Below are 21,798 nucleotides of genomic sequence, written 5' to 3'. Positions count from 1 at the left end.
ATTGCAGCTAATCTTTTCTATTGAAATCTAGAACTAAAAAAGAGGTTTGGACAGGACAGACTGGAGATGTTTCCAGGCCATATATGGAGGAGGTAGCCCAAATTTTGAAATCTTTATCACATCTTACTTATTGAATTCAAATGTTCTGCTTTATATTAAAAAAAGCAAAACAAGTTAGTGTTGTGAACGTTCGTTAGCTCATGAAGAGCCAGGGTCTTAAGTGTACTCTTTATAAGATTTAGTTTATAAACCACGGAGTGGAGGTCACTTAGGTGAGTCATGGGAGTTTAGGAAACAGATGGTAAAAGGAGAAAAATGCCTTAGAAAAACAAGTAGAAATGCTAGGAACATTAATCTGGAATAGTCGCAAATGCCCACAAGGCAAAGCCCTTCATTGTGGCTTGAACAGCTTCCCGCCTCAGTGTTCAACAAGGAGGGTAGACAGGATCTGAGAGTTTGAGGTTCCAGTTTTAGGGTTTCTATTAGCTGCATATCCAACCTTTGCTTCCATTCTCTAGCTCTTGCAGGGAAGCACAGTCATTTCATATTGAGAATATTGACAGATACTTAACCAGTCTTATAAGACTCTTTACTTGACTCAAGGAAATCAGATGCCTCCTGCTGTGTCCTCACCACAGCTATAGATTTATTTTTTTTCTTTAATGTTTTTATTTATTTTTGAGACAGAGAGACACAGAGTGAATGGGGGAGCGACACAGAAAGAGAGGGAGACACAGAATCTGAAGCAGGCTCCAGGCTCTGAGTTGTCAGCACACAGCCCAATGCAGGGCTTGAACTCATGAACTATGAGATCATGACCTGAGCCGAAGTCAGACGCTCAACTGACTGAGCCACCCAGGTGCCCGTCCCCCCTTTTTAAAAATTTTTAATGTTTGTTTGTTTTTGAGAGACAGAGACAGAGCATGAGTGGGGGAGGGACAGAGAGAGGGAGACAGAATCAGAAGCAGGCTGTAGGCTCTGAGCTGTCAGCACAGGGTGTGTGGGGCTGGAACCCATGAACCGTGAGACCGTGTCCTGAGCCTAAGTTGGAAGTTTAAACGACTGAGCCACCCAGGTGCCCCAGTTAGCTGTAGATTCAAAGCATGTGTGTGCACAGGTGAATTCTCTTCTGTCATTCCCTCTACAATCACTTCCAACCTCCCAGTTAAGCAATGAGCAGCCAGGGGAAATTATCCAGAGAAAGTGGTAGCTGTGAGTAGTTGAGGGTCAATAGAGCAGCTAGGGTACCAGTCCACAAGCCTGGTAATTGTGTGTGTGATTTATGACTGGATTATCAGTGATGCCAACAAAAATGCACTGTGTATCTAGAAAAGAATAGCATCATGGTTTTTGAATACAAGAATTATACGTGTTTTGAGGAAACAGGCATACAGTTTATTTTTTAAAAATTTTGATATAATTTATCATGTCATTTTTTTAATGTTTGTTTATTTGTGAGAGAGAGAGACTGAAAACGAGCAGGGGAGGGGCAGAGAGAGATGGAGACATAGAATCCGAAGCAGGGTCCAGGCTCTGAGCTGTCGGTACAGAGCCCAACACGGGGCTCGTAGAGTGAACTGTGAGATCATGACCTGAGCCGAAGTCAGACGCTTAACCAACTGAACGACACAGGTGCCCTATGCATACACAGTTTAAACAATCCAAGGAGAGAGGATAAAATTTAATTAAATGACAAACATAAAGGGCAATTATTATAAAGCCTGGGAGAGATCAGAAAGTAGAGTCCAGTGAGCATACCCTAAATCCAGAATTTCCACAGAGAAATTTTTTTTGGCATTTGGGTCTGGCATTGAAAGATCACCCTTGAATATACAGAAAGGAGGCTATTGTTAAGTTCAAAGGTTTGTTAAGTTTAAAGGTTCAAAGATGATCATTACCTTAAATAGTAAAGGATTCTGCTTGTAGGAGCCTCATTGGCTGCAGCAGGTGTCTGTCATCTTGAAGTAAAATGAAGCCAGATTGTGAGGATTTTTGAGTGTCTTCTTCTAAATACCAGTCTTTCTAAAATACCCTTTCCAATTATAGTTCTTCTTAAAATTTCTGTACCTTTTGTTCATTTTCTATGAGGGTATTTTTAAAAAGAGATCCATGAATGGAAATCTTTTTAAGGTTCTAAAAATCATCACGTTCAAACTCTCTGTAACCCGCTCTTTGTAACTATTCAAACTATGGTAACTCTTGACCTAGATCAATTTAAATTTTGCCAGCTTTAGGCAAAATTTTGGATTTATTTTCAAATTCCCTAATTACTATCTTACAAGAAGTGAGATCATGCTTTTTTTTTTTTTTTTTTTTTTTTTTTTTTTAATCCTATATCTTGCCATTAAAGAAAATTATGCTGGAGTCAGACACTTCCTTGGTTCAAATATTAGAGATGTAATTATTAGCAAGCTACTCGACCTCTTTGAGCCTCTGTTTCGTTACATGTAAAAGGGATATTTCCACATCTGACAGGGTTTCTGGGAAGTTTAGATACATGTGAAATGGCCGAGATAGGGCATATTTTGTAAGTTCGCGACAGATGAGAACCAGGACAAGTACTCAAATGTGAGCTGCCTGCAGCCTCACCATCATATGTGACATATTGTAAATGTAAAGCTGTATGGTTAGGAGTCTAGCCTCTGGAGCAGGACTGCCTGGGTTCAAATCTGAGCTCCAGCACCTATCTGGGGTGAATTTGGGTTTGTCTCTTATTCTGTCTTTGCTGGAAAATGGAGATAATAGTAATGTTTACCTCATAGGGTGGCTTTGAGAATGAAATGCGTTGATACATATAAAGAATTTAGTACGAAACCTGGCAGGTGGTAAGTACTTTATGTTTGTTAGCTGTTGTTATTTTCTAAGAATTTGAGCACCAAAGTTAAACACATGGAAAGTTGTTTAAACCAATTGTTTAAAGATATAGTATATGTTGACTAACCTGAATTTAAAGAAAAAAATATATAATATTGGTTTCAGGAGTAGAATTTAGTGATTCATCACTTATGTATAATACCCAGTGCTTATCACAAGTGTCCTCCTTAAGACCCATCACCCATTTAGCCCATCTCCCCTCTCACCTCCCTTCCATCAACCCCCAGTCTTTTTTTTCCTCTATCGTAAAGAGTCTCTTGTGGTTTGCTTTCCTCTCTCTCTTTTTTCCTTTCCCCTCTGTTCATATGTTTTGTTTCATAAATTCCACATATGAGTGAAATCATATGATCTTTCTCTGATGGACTTATTTCGCTAAGCATAATACACTCCAGCTCCATTCACATTATTGCAAATGGCCAGATTTCATTCTTTTTGATGGCTGAGTAAACTATTATATAAATATCTGCCACATCTTCTTTATCCATTCTTCAGCGGATGGACATTTGGGCTCTTTCCATAGTTTGGCTATCCTTGATAATGCTGCTGTAAACATGTAATGCTACATGTACCCCTTTGAATCTGTATTTTTGGATCCTTTGGTGAATACCCAGTACTGTAATTGATGGATTGTAGGGCAGTTCTATTTTTAACTTTTTGAGGAACATTTGAACTGTTTTCCATAAAGACATCTTAATCCCTCCAAAGCTGATTTAGGAATAAATAGCACTGCTAAATTATTGTTAGGACAATGCTAACTTAAAACAAAACATGTCTACTTTTACCTGCACTTTAGTCACTTCATCTGCATAATTGGAGGAAGGTCAACGATGGCCTCTGCAAGAAAGGTAACCGACAAGCGACATAACCCAGTGGAAAGCATTTGCAGAAAAATCAGAGCCATCCAAAAGAGAGAAGAGATTTCAGATCCGATTCAACAGATTATCAAATACCAATCTAGCCGTTTTGACGGTCCACAGACTAACTTCAAGAAAGATTTTGAAGAGGTCCTGACGAAAATGGCTGCTGCTATTCCCTGGCCCAACACACGTTTCTCACATTCTGAGAAAGACGATGCCTTCATTTCATATCCTCAAATAGCGTCTCCAAGAACCCTAACCGTTTCTCCTCTCTGCTCTCCTGAGAATGCAACATACTCTGTTCCCTTCACAAGTTCAGAAAACCTCTCAAGGCCAAGATCACAGAGCTCTCAGCATTACACATCTTTGGTATCACAGACCAGGAAAGGGGAGCACTTCTCTAACAAGGATTTGAATAACTATTCTAGTGAAAATAACTTACGTGCCTTAATACTTGACTTTGATTCAACCTCTGAAAAGCGCTCTGAATGCTTTACTTCTCAGGATTCAGTGGGGAAAAACTTATCTCTAAACGAAGCTGGTAAATATTCATCTTTTAATGTTTGTTCTTCCAATAAAGGAACAAGCATATCACTTTCTGAACACCTGAGCTACCCAACCCACATGATTAAAACCTGGATGGAAGCATCCATCTTTCCATTTTAAAGTATGCTTTTCTTTTTTTCTTTTTTTTTAAAAAAAATATTTTTAAAAAAAGTTTGTTTTAATTGATATATGGTTGACCTATTAATTTCAGATGTACAACATAGTGATTCAACAATTATATATTAAATGCTCATAATAAGTGTAGTTAACATCTGTCACCATGAAAGTTATTACAATGTTATTGTCTATATTTCCTATGCTGTACTTTTCATCCCCATGATTTATTTTAGAACTAAAAGTTTGTACCTCTTAATCCACTTCACCTATCCTGTCATCTATCTCCCCTCTGGCAATCACTAATTTGTTTTCTGTATTTTTTTAAGTCTATTTCCTTTTTTTTTTTTTTTTAACTTTTTCTAAAGCTTATTATCTTGACAGAGGGAGGGCAGGAGGGGCAAAGAGAGGGAGAGAGAATCCCAAGCAGGCTCCACACTGCCAGCACAGAGCCCAGTGAGAGGCTCTAATCCATGGTCTGAGATCATGACCTGAGCCGAAATCAAGAGTCACTCAACCAGCTGAGTCACCCAGCTTTTTTAGATTCCACACTTAAGTGAAAGTATATGGGTGTTGTCTTTGACTTAGTTCACCTAACATAATACCTTCTAGGTCCATTCGTGTTATCCTGAATGGCAATATTTTATTCTTTTTTATGGCTGAGTAATATTCTATTGGAGATATACACGCACACACACACACACACACACATATACACACACGCGCACACACACATATATATACATGTATATATATTATATCCACACACCACATCTCCTTTATCATTTATCAGAAGACACTTACATTGCTTTCATATCTTGGCCATTGTAAATAATGCTGCAATAAACATAGGCGTGCATATATCTTTTCAACTTAATGTTTTGTTTTCTTTGCATAAATACCCAGAAGTGCAATTATCAGTTATTTCCATTTTTAATTTTTTGAGGAAACTCCATACTATTTTCCATAGTGGCTGTGTCAGTTTATAATCCCACCAACAGCTCATGAGAGCTCCCTTTTCTCCACATCCTCCCCAGCAATTGTTATTCTTGACTTTTTGATATCAGCCATTCTGACTGATGTGAGGTGACATCTCATTGTGGTTTCGATTTGTATATCGCTGATGATTAGTGATGTCAAGCATCTTTTCATGAGTCCATTGGCCATATTGATGGGAATCATCTTTGGGAGCAGTTCCTCTCACCATTTTTTAATTGGATTATTTGGTTTTTTGGAGTTCAGTTATTTACATATTTTGGATATTAACTTCTTATTGGATATATTATTTGCAAATATCTTCTCCCATTCAATATGTTGCCTTTTCATTTGTTGATAGTTTTCTAAGCTGTGCAAAAGCTTTTTAGTTTGCCATGGTCCCAATACTTTACATCTGATTTTGTTTCCATATCCTGAGGAGAAAGATTCAGAAAAATATTGCTAAGGTCAGTGTCCAAGTGTTTACTGCCTGTGTTTTCTTTTAGGACTTTTATGGTTTCAGCATTTACATTTGATACTTAATCCACTTTAAGTTTATTTTTGTGTCTGATGTAAGGAAGTGCTGTAGTTCTTTTTTTTTTTTTTTTTTTTTTTTTTTTTTTTTTTTTTTTTTTTTTTTGCGTATAGTTGTCCAGTTTTCCCAGTATCATTTCTTGAAGAGATTATCTTTTTCCTATTATGTATTATTGTCTCTTTTCTATATATTAATTGACCATATAAGTCTGGGTTTATTTCTGGGCTTTCATTTCTGTCCTATTGATCTCTGTGTCTGTTTTTGTGCCAGTACCATACTGGTTTGATTATTGTAGCTTTTGTAGGATAGTTTGAAATCTGGAATTGGGATATCTCCAGCTTTGTTCTTCTTTTTCAAGATTGCATGAACTACTTGGGGTCTCCTGTGGTTCCATACAAATTTTAGTATTTGTTGTTTTTGTTCTTTGAAAAATATTAGTAGTATTTTGAGAGATTGCACTAGATCTACAGAATTTCATTGGGTAGTATGCACATTTTAACAATATTAACTCTTATAATCCATGAGGATGGTGTATCTTTCCATTTATTGGTATTGTTTTTAATTTCTTTGATCAATGTCTTATAGTTTTCAGACTACAGGTATGTCCCCTCTGGTTAAATTTATTCCCAGGGATTTTTTTTTTTTTTGATACAACTGTGAATTGGGTTGTTAATTTCTCTTTCTGTTATTTTGTTATTAGTATATAGAAATGCAACAGATTTCTGTATGTTGATTTTGTATCCTGAGACTTTACTAAATTCATTTATACTTCTAAGAGTTTTTGCTGCAGTCTTTAGGGTTTTCTGTATATAGTATGATGTCATCTGGAAATAGTGACAGTTTTACTTTTTTCCTTACCGATCTGGATACCTTTTATTTTTCTTATCTGATGACTGTGGCTAGAACTTCCAGTACTATATTGAATAAAAGTGGTGAGAATAGACATCCTTGTCTTGTTCCTGATCTTAGAGGAAAAGTTCTAAGACTCAATTTTTCACCACTGAGTCTAATGTTAGCTGTGGGTTTTTCATATAAGGCCTTAACTATGTTGAGATATGTTCCCTCTAAACCTACTAACCCTACTTTGTTGACGTTTTTATCATGAATGGATTTTGTACTTTTTCAAATGCTTTTCCTGCATCTATTGAAATAATCATACAGTTTTTATCCTTCATTTTGTTAATGTGGTGTATCACGTGGATTGATTGGTGCATATAGAATCATCCATGAAATAAATCCCACTTGATTGTGGTGAATGGTCCTTTTAACATACTATTGACTTCATTTTGCTAATATTTTGTTGGGGATTTTGCATCTATGTTCATCAAAAATATTAGTCTGTAGTTTCCTTTTTTGTAGTGTCTTTGATTTTGGTGTTAGGGTAATACTGGCCTCGTAGAATGAACTGGAAGCTTTATTTATTTATTTATTTTTTGGAATATGAGAAGAATAGATATTAAATCTTTATGTTTGGTAGAATTCAACTGTGAAGCTACCTGTTCCTGGACTTTTGTTTGTTGGGAGCTTTTGACTACTGGCTCAATTTCATTAATAAGTGGTCTATTCAGATTTTCTATTTCTTCCTGTCAGTTTTGGGAGATTGCAAGTTTCTAGAAATTTATCTATTTTTTCTAGGTTGTTCAATTTGCTGGTATATAATATTTTGTAGTCTCCTATAATTCTTTGTATTTCTGTGGTATCAGATGTAACTTCTATTTTGTTTCTGATTTTATCTGAGTCCTCTCTCTCTCTCTCTTTTTTTTTTTTTTTTTTTGATAAGTCTGGCTAAAAGTTTATCAATTTTGTTAATGTTTTCAAAGAACTTAGCTCTTAGTTTCATCTTTTCTATTGTTTTTTTTTTTTTTTTCCCAGTCTCTATTTCATTTATTTTCCCTCTCCTCTTTATTGTTTCCTTTCTTCTACCTTTGGGCTTTTTTTTTTTTCCTAATTCCTTTAGGTGTAAAGTTAGATTGTTTGACATTTTTCTTTCTTGAAGTAGGCCTGTATTGCCATAAACTTCCTTCTTAGAACTGTTTTTGCTAAGTCCCAAAGATTTTGAACCAACAAAGATTTTGTGTTTCCAATTTCATTTGTCTCCAGGTACTGTTCGATTTCCTCTTTGACTTCCTTATTGACCCATAGGATGTTAGTAGCGTGTTTAGTCTTCAAGTGTTTGTGTTTTTTCCATTTTTTTCTCCCGGTAATTGATTTCTACACTTATAGCTCTGTGGTTGAAAAATATACTTGATATACAGTCTTCTTAAATTTACTGGGACTTCTTTCATGGCCTAATGAGATATAATTTGGAAAATATTCCACGTGCACTTGAATGTGTATTTTGTTGTTTTTGAATGGAATGTTCTGTATCTGTTAACTCCGTCTGGTATAATATGTCATTTAAAGCTGTTTCCTTATTACTTTTCTGTATGGATGACCTATCCATTGATAAGTGAGGTGCTAAAGTCCCATGCTATTACTGTGTTACCATCAATGTCTTCCTTTGTCTATTAATAGTTGTTTTATGTATTTAGGTGCCCTATATTGGGAGAATAGATATTTATAATTGTTATATTCTCTTGTTGGACTTATCCCTTTTTATTTATTTATTTTTTTTTATTTTTTTTTTTCAACGTTTATTTATTTTTGGGACAGAGAGAGACAGAGCATGAACGGGGGAGGGGCAGAGAGAGAGGGAGACACAGAATCGGAAACAGGCTCCAGGCTCCGAGCCATCAGCCCAGAGCCTGACGCGGGGCTCGAACTCCCGGACCACGAGATCGTGACCTGGCTGAAGTCGGACGCTTAACCGACTGCGCCACCCAGGCGCCCCGGACTTATCCCTTTTTAATTAGTAATACCCTTCCTTGTTTCTTGTTACAGGCTTTGTTTTAAAGTGTATTTTGTCTAAGTATTGCTACTTAGTATTGTTTTCACTACACAGGTCCCTAAGTATTGCTACTTAGTATTGTTTTCACTACACAGGTCCCTAGGACCCAGGGTGCCTGATTTGGGGCTTGATCCCCTAGCTTCTCAGGGAGGAACTCCACACCTGTCCTGTACCTCCTCATTATGGGTTGGTGCCACACCAGGGGTTTGGTTCTTTACTGTGTCTCTCCCTCTCCTGCTCTTCTCAACATGGCCTTCTTTTTATGCTTTTAGCTGTGGAAGATCTCTGCCAGTATCTCAGGTCATTACCAATAACATAAAAGGTTGATTAATGGATATTTTGTATGTTATATGTATCATATACTATATTCTTCTAATAAAATAAGCTAGAGAAAAATGTTACCAAAGATATAAGGAGAAGATACATTTATAGTATTGTACTATATTTTTTGGTGCTATATCTATTTTTAAAAATCCACATATAAGTGGACCCGTGTTGTTCAAGGGTCGACTGTAATTGTCACCTTGCTGTGTCTGTGGGAGGAAGTGAGCTCAGGATCCTACTCTCCCACCTTCTAGCAAGACTTACCCTTTTTTTCCCCCTCTCTTAAAAGAAAATCTTGCATGTGAAATGTAAGTATTTTCTATGCTTTTACTTAAAACCTGATAGAAATTTCAGATTGTATTTATAATCATAATCATTGGTATTTCTCTACTGACCTGAAAACAAACTTTCTCTGGAAAAATTAGAACGTTACAATGGAAATACATAGATATAGGGGAGTTAAAATTCATAAAGTTCCCAGATGCCTTGCTAAAAACTACCATTTTAAGTGTGTGTGTGTGTGTGTGTGTGTGTGTGTGTGTGTGTGTAGGACTAAAACATATAAGAGCATGTAGAACCAATAAGGTGAGCCAAAAGAGAATGTAAATTTTGCAGGCCAATTTTAATGCAAATTTCAGGAACTCTACTTAGCGGATGCTTGCAGAATCCCATATATGTTAGGCGTGAGAAAGCAAAATAATATAAGATGACATGTTTTCTGTATAGCTAATTTTTGCTCTCCCTCTATTTGTCTTTAAAATATTTCTACTTAGGGGCGCCTGGCTGGCTCAGTTGGTTAAGCGACCGATTTTGGCTCAGGTCATGATCTTGCGGTTTGTGGGTTCAGGCCCCGCATCAGGCTCTGTGCTGGCAGCTCAGAACCTGGAGCCTGCTTCATATTCTGTCTGTCTGTCTGTCTGTCTGTCTCTCTCTCTCTCTGCCCCTCCCCCCTTCATGCTCTGTCTCTCTCAAAAATAAATAAACATTAAAAAAAAATTAAATATTTCTACTTATGGGGCACCTGGGTGGTTTAGTCGGTTAAGCGCCCAACTCTTGGTTTCAGCTCCAGTTGTGATCTCATGTTTCATGAGTTCAAGCCCCACATCGGGCTCTGCATTGTCAGAGCCTGGGATTCTTTCTTCCTCTTTCTCTCTGCCCTTTCCCTGCTTGCTCTTGCTCTCTCTCAAGATAAACAAACATTAAGAATAAAATATTTCTATTTGTGTTACACTACTTTTTCACGGAATGCCTTTAATATTATAGGCAAAAACTCAAATCCTTCTTTCTCTTTTCTATTTGAACACAACTTATTAGTTTTTTTCTTTTAATTGATAATGAAACGTTCAAGATCAATTTGTACTTTGTCTATGCAAGTCAACCAGTATTGTAGACTGCTATTTAAATTTGTCTCTTCTGTTAAAATTAAAACAAAATAGCACAGAAAACACCTGTATTTGCAAACTTTCTCCTAATAGGATGGAAACTAGGAAACGATAATGTCAAGAAAGATGTAACCTACAGCACTAAGAGGACTTGTGAAGAGTTACTCACAAGTATTTTTCATGCATGTGACACAAAATGCAGAGGTAAGTTGAAAATTATCTGCTGAAATATTTGGTAGTGCTCCTTAAGTCATCTGTGCTTTTTATTGTGAGAGAAAGGGAAATGGTTTATGTGTGGTGCTTGTGTAGTTGTTTGTGTGATGGATGCAACCTAATTTGGGAATAAGGATGACTATTTAGGTGTTGGTTATTTCCTTGTAATTTCTTAATACCTATTTTGCATACTTTACCAGTGTCTTGAATGATTTTTTTTTTTTTGACACTAACTCCAATCATTGGAACTACTAAATCATCAGTGATGCCTTACAGGAAATATATACCTCAAATTTATAAAACCACTGTACAAAGTTTAGCTCAAAATTGTTAATTTTAGATTTTCACTTCTGCTTTTTTAGACATATGTTCCTTTTAAAATGTCCACAAGTAATTTTTAGTACATAAATAACTTGTGCTCGTTGTAGTAATAATATACAGCTGAACAAAAGGAGAGGGAAATATATCAGTGATGTTATTTCTTTGAGTAACCATAATTAGTGGGTTCTGTTGTATAACTTTACAAAATTTCATTTATCACTGTTTTTTTTTTTTAATTTGGATTAAAATTTCTTTTAACTGTGTTAATATTTCAAACATAGAAATAGAATGTGATGAACCCTTATATGTCAGTGCAATTATGTTTTGTTTTTAAAAAAACGTTTATTAGAAAGAATGCAAGCCGGGGGGAGGGACAGAAAGAGGGGACAGAGGATCCGAAGTGGGCTCTGTGATGACAGCAGGGATCCATCCCACAAACTGTGAGGTCATGGCCTGAGCTGAGGTCAGCAGCTTAACCGAGCCACCGAGGTGCCCCAGTTAGGGTTCATTTTTTAACCCCACCCATTTTCCTTTCCTCAACTCAGCATTGTTTTACAATAAGTCTAAAACCTCACATTATTTCATCTGTAAATACTTCAAGACGTATTTTTAAAACAGGAAGAGTGATTTTAAATATGACGACAATGCTACTGTCACGACTAAAAAATGTAACATCTTAATGTCAAATATCTTGTCAGTGTTCAAAAATTGGTATCTAAGAAAGCTTAATTGTAATCAGTTGCCTGCCTTATCTACCTGCACCTTTCCTATATCTCTTTTTGTATTTTGACTTGTTAACAAAATTGGTTCTACTTTCTCATAGTTTCCAAATTGTGGTGATTGTGTGTCTGCGGGAACACTTAACCTGCTTCTCTGTCCCCTATCTTTAGAGGTTTGATCAGATAAAGGTTTGGTTTATTTATTTTTTGACAAGAATTCTACATAGATGGTGTTATGTATTTTTATCAGAGGGCAAAACTATTGACGATTGAAGGCTGTTAACAATTTTTTTAAATGAGTAAATTGGAAGATCTTATGAACTTCATTAAATGATTCAGCCATCGGGCAACATCCCATCAACAAGTAGAGGAGAGTTCAGAGGAGATGTACAAAATGGAAGTTTTTTATAGGAAGGAGAGTAGGGAAAGAAAGTTATTTGCCAAAAAAAAAAAAAAAAATTGTTCTGGGTAAGGTCACTTTCCCTTAGGGGAAGAGCAGGAGGTCTTATCAGGCAAGTTATCTCATCTTCCTTTGGGGGAGGGGAGAGCCCCTATGGCAGACTCCTTGGTTCCCATCAGAAAATTTCTGACTGACTGGGTAAGACTATGGGGGAGGTTGAAACTGCAATTAGATTATGTATTGAACCCTAGTTTGGGAACTTGGCCTAAGAAATGCCATTTTGGAATTTTTAAACAATTCTCCCACTTTGGATCAGACTCTCCACTGAACTGAGAGGTGTGATCAAAATTTAAGGCACTAGCTCTACTCTCAGCTGCTGCTCTGTAGTTCTCGAAGCTCTGTTGACCTTCTGTGTGGTATTCGCCGGTCATGACATTGTTTTCTCGATTCTTTGTGATATTCACAGGTCATAACTTTAGGTTTGCAGTTTTTAAGTCCGTCATCCTCTTTGTTCTTTTTCTGGCCTTCCAGTCTTAGGGAGATCATTTGCTTGTTGGTAAGCAGCTATGAACATGGATCCAATGTTTTCCAGAGAATATAATGTACCAGGGAGGTTAGAGAAGACGTCTAATCTACAGTGGCTGGTCATACTAGCATGAGGAAACAAGGGACCAACAGAAGGTTGTATACTGATAGACTTCTAAGAGGTTTACAAGGTTTTTGTTAAGGTTCATAGGATTTGCCCAGTGAAGTGGGTACCTTGGTCAATGGAGATTATAGGAGGAATGTCCCATATTTTCTAACAGTATCTTTTCTACCATGTGGGCATTAGCTTTACTTGAGAGAAAGGCTTCAACCCATACAGAAGACATACATCCAATAGCAAGAACATGTTGATAATCCATGCTAAGCGGTGGTTAAATGAAGTCCAGCTGCAGGTGTTCAAGGTGTACAGAGGGAGGAAGTCTGAGGCCTCTGGGAACAAAAACCGTTTTCTAGGATTATGGACCTGATGAGTCAGACATGTTTGGGTAGACTGTTTTAACAATATTATTGAAGTCCCCCATGATGTCTATTTATAATTTGAATGATCTTAAATGCCCTGTGGTGGGTGAAGGAGTGCCAAAACCAAAAAATGGGGTTTGTCAAAAACACAAAAACGCACAAAAAAACAAGCAGCTGTCTTGGGTTTCCCATAGCCCCACTGATCTTTGCTTTTAGGCCATTTTTTTGCCCACCTTAATTTCTGAGCAGGAGCAGACTAATTCAGGAGCAGACTGATGCCATGTACAAGGACATCAGGATGGCAAAAGGCTAGCAATGAGGGACCTTTTTTTTTTCCTTTGGCAAAAGCAGAATGGATTCCATCCACATGTGCCGCAGTCTTTCAGCTACAATAAAGGCTTAGTGTGACTTATTTGTCAATGTTTCCCTTGTCATTTCCATACCCAATAAGCCTGATTAGTTTAACAAATCCTTGGGACTATTGCAGGTCAAAAAGACTTCAGATAGTACTTGATTTGGGGAAAATTTACCAAAAATATTTATTTATTTATTTATTTTTAAATTTTTTTTTTTAATTTTTTTTTCAACGTTTTTTTATTTATTTTGGGGACAGAGAGAGACAGAGCATGAACGGGGGAGAGGCAGAGAGAGAGGGAGACACAGAATCGGAAACAGGCTCCAGGCTCTGAGCCGTCAGCCCAGAGCCTGACGCGGGGCTCGAACTCACGGACCGCGAGATGGTGACCTGGCTGAAGTCGGACGCTTAACCGACTGTGCCACCCAGGCGCCCCCCAAAATATTTATTTTTAAAGGGTTTGAAAGCACTTCCCTAAAAAGGATCATATTTTATGAAAATACTTGGAAAGTAAAAAACTTTTTATAATTTGTTATCAAAAGCAGACCAAAAGTCCAAGAACACTTTGTCCTGTTAAAAGAGAGAAACCAAATTTTAATTTTGTACCAGCTTTAGATACTAAAATTCGTTTTTAAATAAGTTAATTATATTCTTAGTTTGACCACACATTAAAATTTTCTTTCCAAATATTCTTTTTCCATAGACCTTTTATAGCTTTATTCTTTTTTTTTTTTTTTTTTTATGTTTATTTGTTTTTGAGAGAGGAAGAGACAGAACATGAATGGGGAAGGAGCAGAGAGAGAGAGGAAGACCCTGAATCTGAAGCAGACTCCTGTCTCTGTCTCTGAGCTGTCAGCACAGAGCCCAATGCCGGGTTCAAACCCATGTACCATGAGATCATGACCTGAGCTGAAGTCGGACACTTAACCGACAGAGCCATCCATGTGCCCCTCTATAACTTTCTTTTTTACATTCCAATTTTGTCCTTTTTTTTTTTTTTTTTTTTCCTTTTCAGGCAACCAGATTCCCTTTGGAACAAAATTACTTTCTCCTCCCTCAATAAAAAATGCATATCCATTTTTTTCATACCTTCTCGTACTAAAAATGCATCCTACTTTCCTGGCATAGAGATGTTTTCCTTATTATTTCTAGGAGCTTTAATTACATATATTAGTTAAAATTCTTAACCCTTAGAAGCCTTAATTTCTAGTGAAAACTTAAGAATTAAGCAATTGTGAACTATTATACCAGCATTCTTTAAATTTGAAACTTTATGAATACACTTCATAATTTCTAAAAGCATATGCGTTTTTCAGTTTTTCAATATAGCACTAACACATCTAAGTGTCATTTAGATTATGTAATGAGAAGCTAAAAGTGGATAAATCTAAATTTAGTATTTGTCTTATTTGGAAATTATCTAGATATTTAATGAACTTAATTCCTCATTTAACCCAACTAAGCAAAACTTTAAGCTTTTAAGTTATCAAAAAGAAATTGGGAAAACTAGAAGTAGACATAAATATTGCTTAAAAGTTCATTTATAAACTTCTATCTTACCTCTATTTAATTTACTTGTCTTTAAAAATTATGTTTAGATTACCCACAGAAACTTCAATAAACAGTAGAAAAATTCAGCCATTATCCTAAGCTATTATTTTTTTTCTTGAAGATCTTGTAAGAGTTAATACGAACTTCTTTGGCTAGTAAACTTCAATTGCTTTATGTTTAATGTTGATAACTCTAAATACATGTCTTTTAATCAAACCATCAACCTTAAGCTAGCTTTTATATCAAATATCTTTCCAAATCATGTGAACTTGAGAAGCATTTGGGTTAGTTTCTATCTTTGAGAGTTTTAGAACGCACAGTTCTTACAAGCACTTGGCACTTGCCTTTAAACCAACTAAATAGAGCTCTTTTACAAAGCAGTATCATCCAGAGGTAGAAAACCCCAATTACCTACAATAAACACATGGAGACACATGTGAACAGAGAACTTATAGCTTCAATTTTAAAATAACTGCCATGAAATAGTTACAAAATTCACCAGTTATAAAAGTTGGGTTTGAGTTTTTCTAATACATGAAGTAAGTTAAGGGTATCTCTCTGCATGGCTAAAGCTTATTAAAAATATTTGTGGAGGGGGACACCTGCGTGGCTCAGTTGGTTAAGTGTCCAACTTCGGCTCAGGTCATGATTTCACGGTTTGTGGGCTCAAGCCTGGTGTCGGGCTCTGTGCTGACAGCTTGCTCAACCTGGAGTCTGCTTCGGATTCTGTTTCCTTCTCTCTCTGCCCCTCCCCCACTCACTCTGTCTCTCTTTGTCTCTCAAAAATAAATGTTTAAAAAGTTAGAAAAAATATTTGTGGAGAAAGAAGATATTTAAGTTTTATATTTCTCTTTGGCAAGTCAAGTCCCAAATGGCCTTTCCCCCTTTTGTTTTTTCTTGATAAGAATTACCTCCCTGAAATTCACATTTTAAAGAGGTGGACTAGATAAGAGTTCCTAGACAAGACCAGGTAGAACATTGAAAACTTACATTCCAAAGGCACATGAAAAAAAAAAAAAAATCAAGCTCCTTCTAGAAGGAGGAGTGCAGATTTTTTAACACAAACTATTTGAAAGAAATATGGGAGGTTTGGGTTCCAGTAAAAGGATTGATAGTCCTTGAGTTGTTACTGGAACCACATCCTTGGTCCTGTAAAGGCTAGATTTGTAAAATGAGGAGTTATTTTTAATTCCTGAAAGAATTTGGTTGCTGCCTAGATGATGTCAAAGGGCTGACACACCCATCTACCTATGAGAATGTCTTTTTTTCTCTCTGTGTACACTTAGCTCAGGGGCAAAGACCTAAACATTTTATCAGGCTCTGAATATCAGCTTTGAACTTAGTCAAATTTCTGAGTATAGAATTATTAAATCCTTTCAAATATCTTTTCAGTTTTCAGCAGGGACACACAATAAATATTTTTAGCAGTATTAAACAACCTCATGGACCCAAGAGGCTTTCTCTAAGAGTGTGTAAAAGTTATATCCTTACAAGATTTAGTTACTCTAGCTAGTGAAAGCTGGCGAAAGAACTGACAATCTCCCTGTCCCAGGCAGGCAGAAAGCCAAACAACATTCTTAGTGATGCAGGCCGACTGAGTCTGAGTGTAAGGGTTAAATTGTAGTGTAGGGCTAACCTGTAGCCTTGAGAAATAACAGCTTTGTTTTGACACTATAGGTTAAGAGATAACAGCCTTGTCCTATCAATCAAGGGAACAAAAGTTCAAGGAAAATCAACTGGATTAGTGTTTGATTGGATTGGGGCAAGAGCATGTTGAGAACTTTGAAAAAATGGAGCCGGAGGCAGGGTCAAGGAGGTCAACTGGTGGCGGCTTAATGGCAGAAGGTCTGAACTATTTCCACCCCCATCTGGGAACTATTTCTTTGTTCTGTTCCCAGGTGATGATAAGACGATGTGGTCGGCTATAAAAACTGTACCCCGGCTGTTCAAGGCCGCACTCTGATCAAGAATGTCTGTCCCGATCGGTCGGCCTTGCCTCTCATTGCAATAAACTTTGCTGTGACTGTCACTGGTGCCTGTAGCATTCTGTTTCAGGAGTCATGTGGATGCTACACGAGGACCTAGGGGAGGGTCCCACATGACCAGCCAAGAAGGTCCTTGGCTTTATGCAGGATAGAAATAAAATGTGAGCTGGAGAAAGTGAAAACAGAGTTTATTGGATAGTGTGAGTGACAGATAACAGCAGACTGGGAGACTTGGAAAGGAGAGAAGAATGAGTCTTACCATTGCTAAGGGTTTATATTAGAAGAGAATCTAGGGGGGCGCCTGGGTGGCTCAGTCGGTTAAGCGTCCGACTTCAGCTCAGGTCACGATATCGCAGTCCGTGAGTTCGAGCCCCACGTCGGGCTCTGGGCTGACGGCTCAGAGCCTGGAGCCTGTTTCCGATTCTGTGTCTCCCTGTCTCTCTGCCCCTCCCCCGTTCATGTTTTGTCTCTCTGTCTCAAAAATAAAAACGGTAAAAAAAAAAAAAAAAAAAAAAAAAAATTAAAAAACAAAAAGAATCTAGGGTGCATGTTCCCCCAGAAATCCAGGGTAGGGTCCAGCCAAAGGCAATTGTCAGGTGAACAATAAGTGCTATTCCATAAATTACCAAAGATGCCAGCATCTATTTGAAGCTAATGTCCTGGAACATGTTTGGGATCTGGCTCTTCTTAACTGTTATCAGGTGTTTGGGGCCTAGGACAAAACTCAGTGATTAACTTTCTTGCCTCTCCTGTTTCTGGAGTACTAAGTGCAACAGTCAAGAAAGAATTCTTCAGTCATTTTACCATGCAACTTAGTAAGTTTATTCAATTTTTTTAAATTTAAATTTTATTTAATTAACATACAGTACAATATTGGTTTCAGGAGTAGAATTCAGTGATTCATCACTAACATATAACACCCAGTGCTCATCACAAGTGCCCTCTGCAATACCCATCAGCCATCTAGCCAGTCTCCTACCCACCTTCCTCCATCAACCCTCAGTTTGTTCTTCATCAGTAGGGGTCTCTTGTGGTATGTTTCTCCCTCCTCTTCCCAACCCCCTGCCCCACTTTCCATATTTCATCTGTGTTGTTTCTTAAATTCCACATATTAGTGAAATCACATGGTATTTGTCTTTCTGTAAATGACTTATTTTGCTTACCATAATACAACCTAGCTCTATCCACATCATTGCAAATGACAAGACTTCATTCTTTTTGATAGCTGAATATTTCATTATATATATAAATGAATATATATACATTCATATACATGTACAATATATATGAATGAATGTATACACCACATCTTCTTTATCCAATCATCAGTTGATGGACTTTTGGGCTCTCTCCATAGGTTGGCTATTGTTGATAATGCTGCTGTAAACAGTGGGGTGCATGTACCCTTTTGAATCTGTATTTTTATATCCTTTGGGTAAATACCTAATAGTGCCATTGCTGGATCTTAGGGTAGTCATACTTTCAGTTTTTTGAGAAATGTCCATAATGTTCTCCAGAGTTTACATTCCCACCATCAGTGCAAGAGGGTTCCCTTTCTCTGCATCCTCACCAACACTTGTTTGTTAATGTTAGCCATTCTGACAGGTATGAAGTGGTATCTCATTGTGGTTTTGATTTGTATTTCCCTGACGATGAATGATGTTGAGCATCTTTTCATGTATCTGTTAGTCCTCTGGATGTCTTCTTTGGAAAAGGGCCTATTCATCTTCTTTGCCCATTTCTTCACTGGATTATTTGTTTTTTTGGGGTGCTGAGTTTGATAAATTCTTTATAGATTTTAGATCCTAACCCTTTATCTGATATGTCCTTTGCAAATATCTTCTTCCATTCCGTAGGCTGCCTTTTAGTTTTGTTGATTGTGTCCTTTGCTATGCAAAAGCTTTTAATCTTGATGAAGTCCTAATAGTTCATGTTTTTTGTTTCCCCTGCCTTTGGTAATGTGCCTAGTAAGAAGTTGCTTTGGCTGTGGCCAAAGAGGTTGCTGCCTGTGTTTTCCTCTAGGATTTTGATGGCTTCCTGTCTCACATTTAGGTCTTTCATTTATCTTATTTTTCAGTATGGTGTAAGAAAGTGGTCCAGTTTCATTCTTCTGCATGTTGTTATCCAGTTTTCCCAACACCATTTGTTAAGGAGACTTGTTTACATTGGATATTCTTTTCCACTTTGTCAAAGATTAGTTGACCATATAGCTGTGGGTCCATTTCTTGGTTTTCTGTTCTGTCCCTTTGATCTATATGTCTGTTTTTGTGCCAGTACCATACTGTCCTGATGACTTTTGTAATATAGCTTGAAATCTGGAATCATGCCTCCAAATTTGTTTTTCTTTTTCAGTATTGCTTTGGCTATTTGGGGTCTTTTGTGGTTCCATATAAAATTTAAGATTGTTTTTTTCTAGCTCTGTGAAAAATGCTGGTGGTATTTTAATAGAGATTGCATTAAAAGTGTATATTTCTTTGGGTAGTATGGTTATTTTAGCAATGTTCTTCCAATCCACGAACATGGAATGCTTTTCCATTTCTTTGTGTCCTCTTCAATTTCTTTCATAAGTGTTCTGTTCTATAGTTTTCAGGGTATAGCTCTTTTACTTTTTAGTTAGGTTTGTTCCTAGGTATCTTTTTGTTTTGGGTGCAATTGCAAATGGGATCGATTTCTTGATTTCTTTTTCTGCTTCTTTGTTATTGATGTATAGAAATGCAACAGATTTCTGTGTGTCGATTTTATATCCTGTGACTTAGCTGAATTCATGCAGTAGTCCTAAGAATTTTTTGGTGAGTCTTTTGGGGTTTTTACATAAAGTATCATGTCATCTGCAAAGAGTGAAAGTTTGACTTCTTCCTTGCCAATGTGAATGCCTTTTGTTTCTTTTTGTTGTCTAACTGCTGAGGCTAAGACTTCCAGTACTATGTTAAATAGTAATGGTGAGAGTGGACATCCTTGTCTTGTTCCTTGAGGATGATATTAGTGTGGGTCTTTTGTATCTGGCCTTTATGATATTGAGGTATATTCCATCTATCCCTACTTTGTTGAGGGTTTTTATCAAGAATGGATGCTGTGTTTTGTCAAGTGCTTTTTTGCATCTATTAACAGGATCATATGGTTCTTATCTTGTTGTATCACGTTGACTGATTTGTGAAAACTGAACCACCCTACAGCCCAGGAATACATCCTACCTGATCATGGAGAATGATTTGTTTAATGGTACTGTTGAATTCAATTTGCCAGTATTTTATTGAGAATTTTTGCATCCATGTTCCTCAGGGATATTGGCATGTAATTCTCCTCTTTAGTGGGGTCTTTGGTTTTGCAATCGAGGTAATGCTGGCTTTGTAAAATGAGTTTAGAAGTTTTCCTTCCATTTTTATTTTTTGGAAAAGTTTCTCTCTCCTTTAAATGTTTGGTAGAAATCCCTTGGGAAGCCACTGGGCCCAAGACTTGTTTGTTGGGAGATTTTTGATTATATTCAATTTCTTTTCTGGTTATGGTTCTGTTCAAATTTTCTATTTCTTCCTGTTTCAGTTTTGGTAGTTTGTTAATTTCTAGTAATTTGTCCATTTCCTCCAGATTGCCCAGTTTGTTGGCATATAGTTTTTTACAGTATTCTTGTACAATTGTTTGTATTTCTGTGGTGTTGGTCGTAAACTCTCCTCTTTCCTTCACGATTTTATCCATTTGGGTCCTTTCTCTTTTTGATAAGTTGGCCTGGGGGTTTATCAATTTTCAAAGAACCAACTCTTAGTTTCATTGATCTGTTCTACTGTTTTGTTTTGCTATATCGTTTTATTTCTGGTATAATATTTATTTCCCTTCTTCTGGCTTTAGGTTTTATTTCCTGTTCCTTTTCTAGTTCCTTTAGGTGCAAAGTTAGGTTGTATATTTGGACCTTTCTTGCTTCTTGAGATAGGACTGGATTGCAATATACTTCCTCTTAGGACTGCTTTTGCTGCATCCCAAAGATTTTGGACTGTTGTGTTGCCATTTCATCTGCTTCCATAATATTTTTAATTTCTTCTTTAATTTCCTGGTTAACCCATTCATTTTTTTTAAGTTTGTCTATTTTTAGAGAGAGAGAGAGCAATCAGGAGAGGGGCAGAGAGAGAGGGAATCTCAAGAAGTCTCCATACTGTCAGTGCAGACCCTGACATAGGACTCAATCCCCAAAACCCACAAACTGTGAGAACACAACCTGAACGAAACCAAGAGCCAGACACTTAACTGACTTGTTTTTGTTGATTTTTGAGGAGGGTTCTCTGTGTCTCTTGGGCTTGAATGCTTGTTTCCTTCCCCAGATTAGGGAAGTTCTTAGCTATAATTTATTCAGATAAACCTTCTGCCCCCTTTTCCCACTCTTCTTCTGGGACTACTATGGTATGGATGTTATTTTGCTTTATGGAATTGCTGAATTCCCTAAGTCTACCTTTGTGATCTAATAGTTTTCTTTCCTTCTTTTCAGCTTTGTATTTTCCATAATTTTATCTTCTAGATCACCTATTCTCTCCTCTGCTTCTTCAATGCTCGTTGTAACTATATCCAGTCAGTTTTGCACCTCAGTGATAGCATTTTTTATTTCAGCCTAACTAGTTTTTAGGTCTTTCATCTTTGCACAAGGGTTTCTCTGGGGTCTTCTTTGCTTTTTCTCAAGCCCAGCTAGTAGCCTTAGGACAGTTGTTCTAAATTCTTGTTCAGATATATGCTGATATCTGTTTTGAGTAAGTTCCTGGTTATGATTTTTTTCTT

At 37.0% G+C, this 21,798-nt stretch overlaps 1 protein-coding gene across 1 annotated transcript in view; it reads left to right on the top strand.

The window, feature by feature from the left end:
- The first annotated feature begins 3,678 nt into the window (after window positions 1-3,678).
- IRAG2 (inositol 1,4,5-triphosphate receptor associated 2) overlaps window positions 3,679-21,798 on the top strand; it is a 128,904-nt gene continuing 110,784 nt past the window's right edge. The window contains exons 1-2 of the mRNA XM_086713834.1: window positions 3,679-4,272; window positions 10,588-10,698. Of these exons, the coding sequence (XP_086569960.1) occupies window positions 3,702-4,272; window positions 10,588-10,698 (682 nt within the window). The 5' untranslated portion in view covers window positions 3,679-3,701. The remainder of the gene's footprint in view (window positions 4,273-10,587; window positions 10,699-21,798) is intronic.

Source organism: Puma concolor, chromosome B4, assembly GCF_028749965.1.
Source record: "Puma concolor isolate L17-30 chromosome B4, mPumCon1.1.hap2, whole genome shotgun sequence".
Lineage (NCBI taxonomy): Eukaryota > Metazoa > Chordata > Mammalia > Carnivora > Felidae > Puma > Puma concolor.
This window is presented reverse-complemented; position numbering and strand designations above follow the sequence as displayed.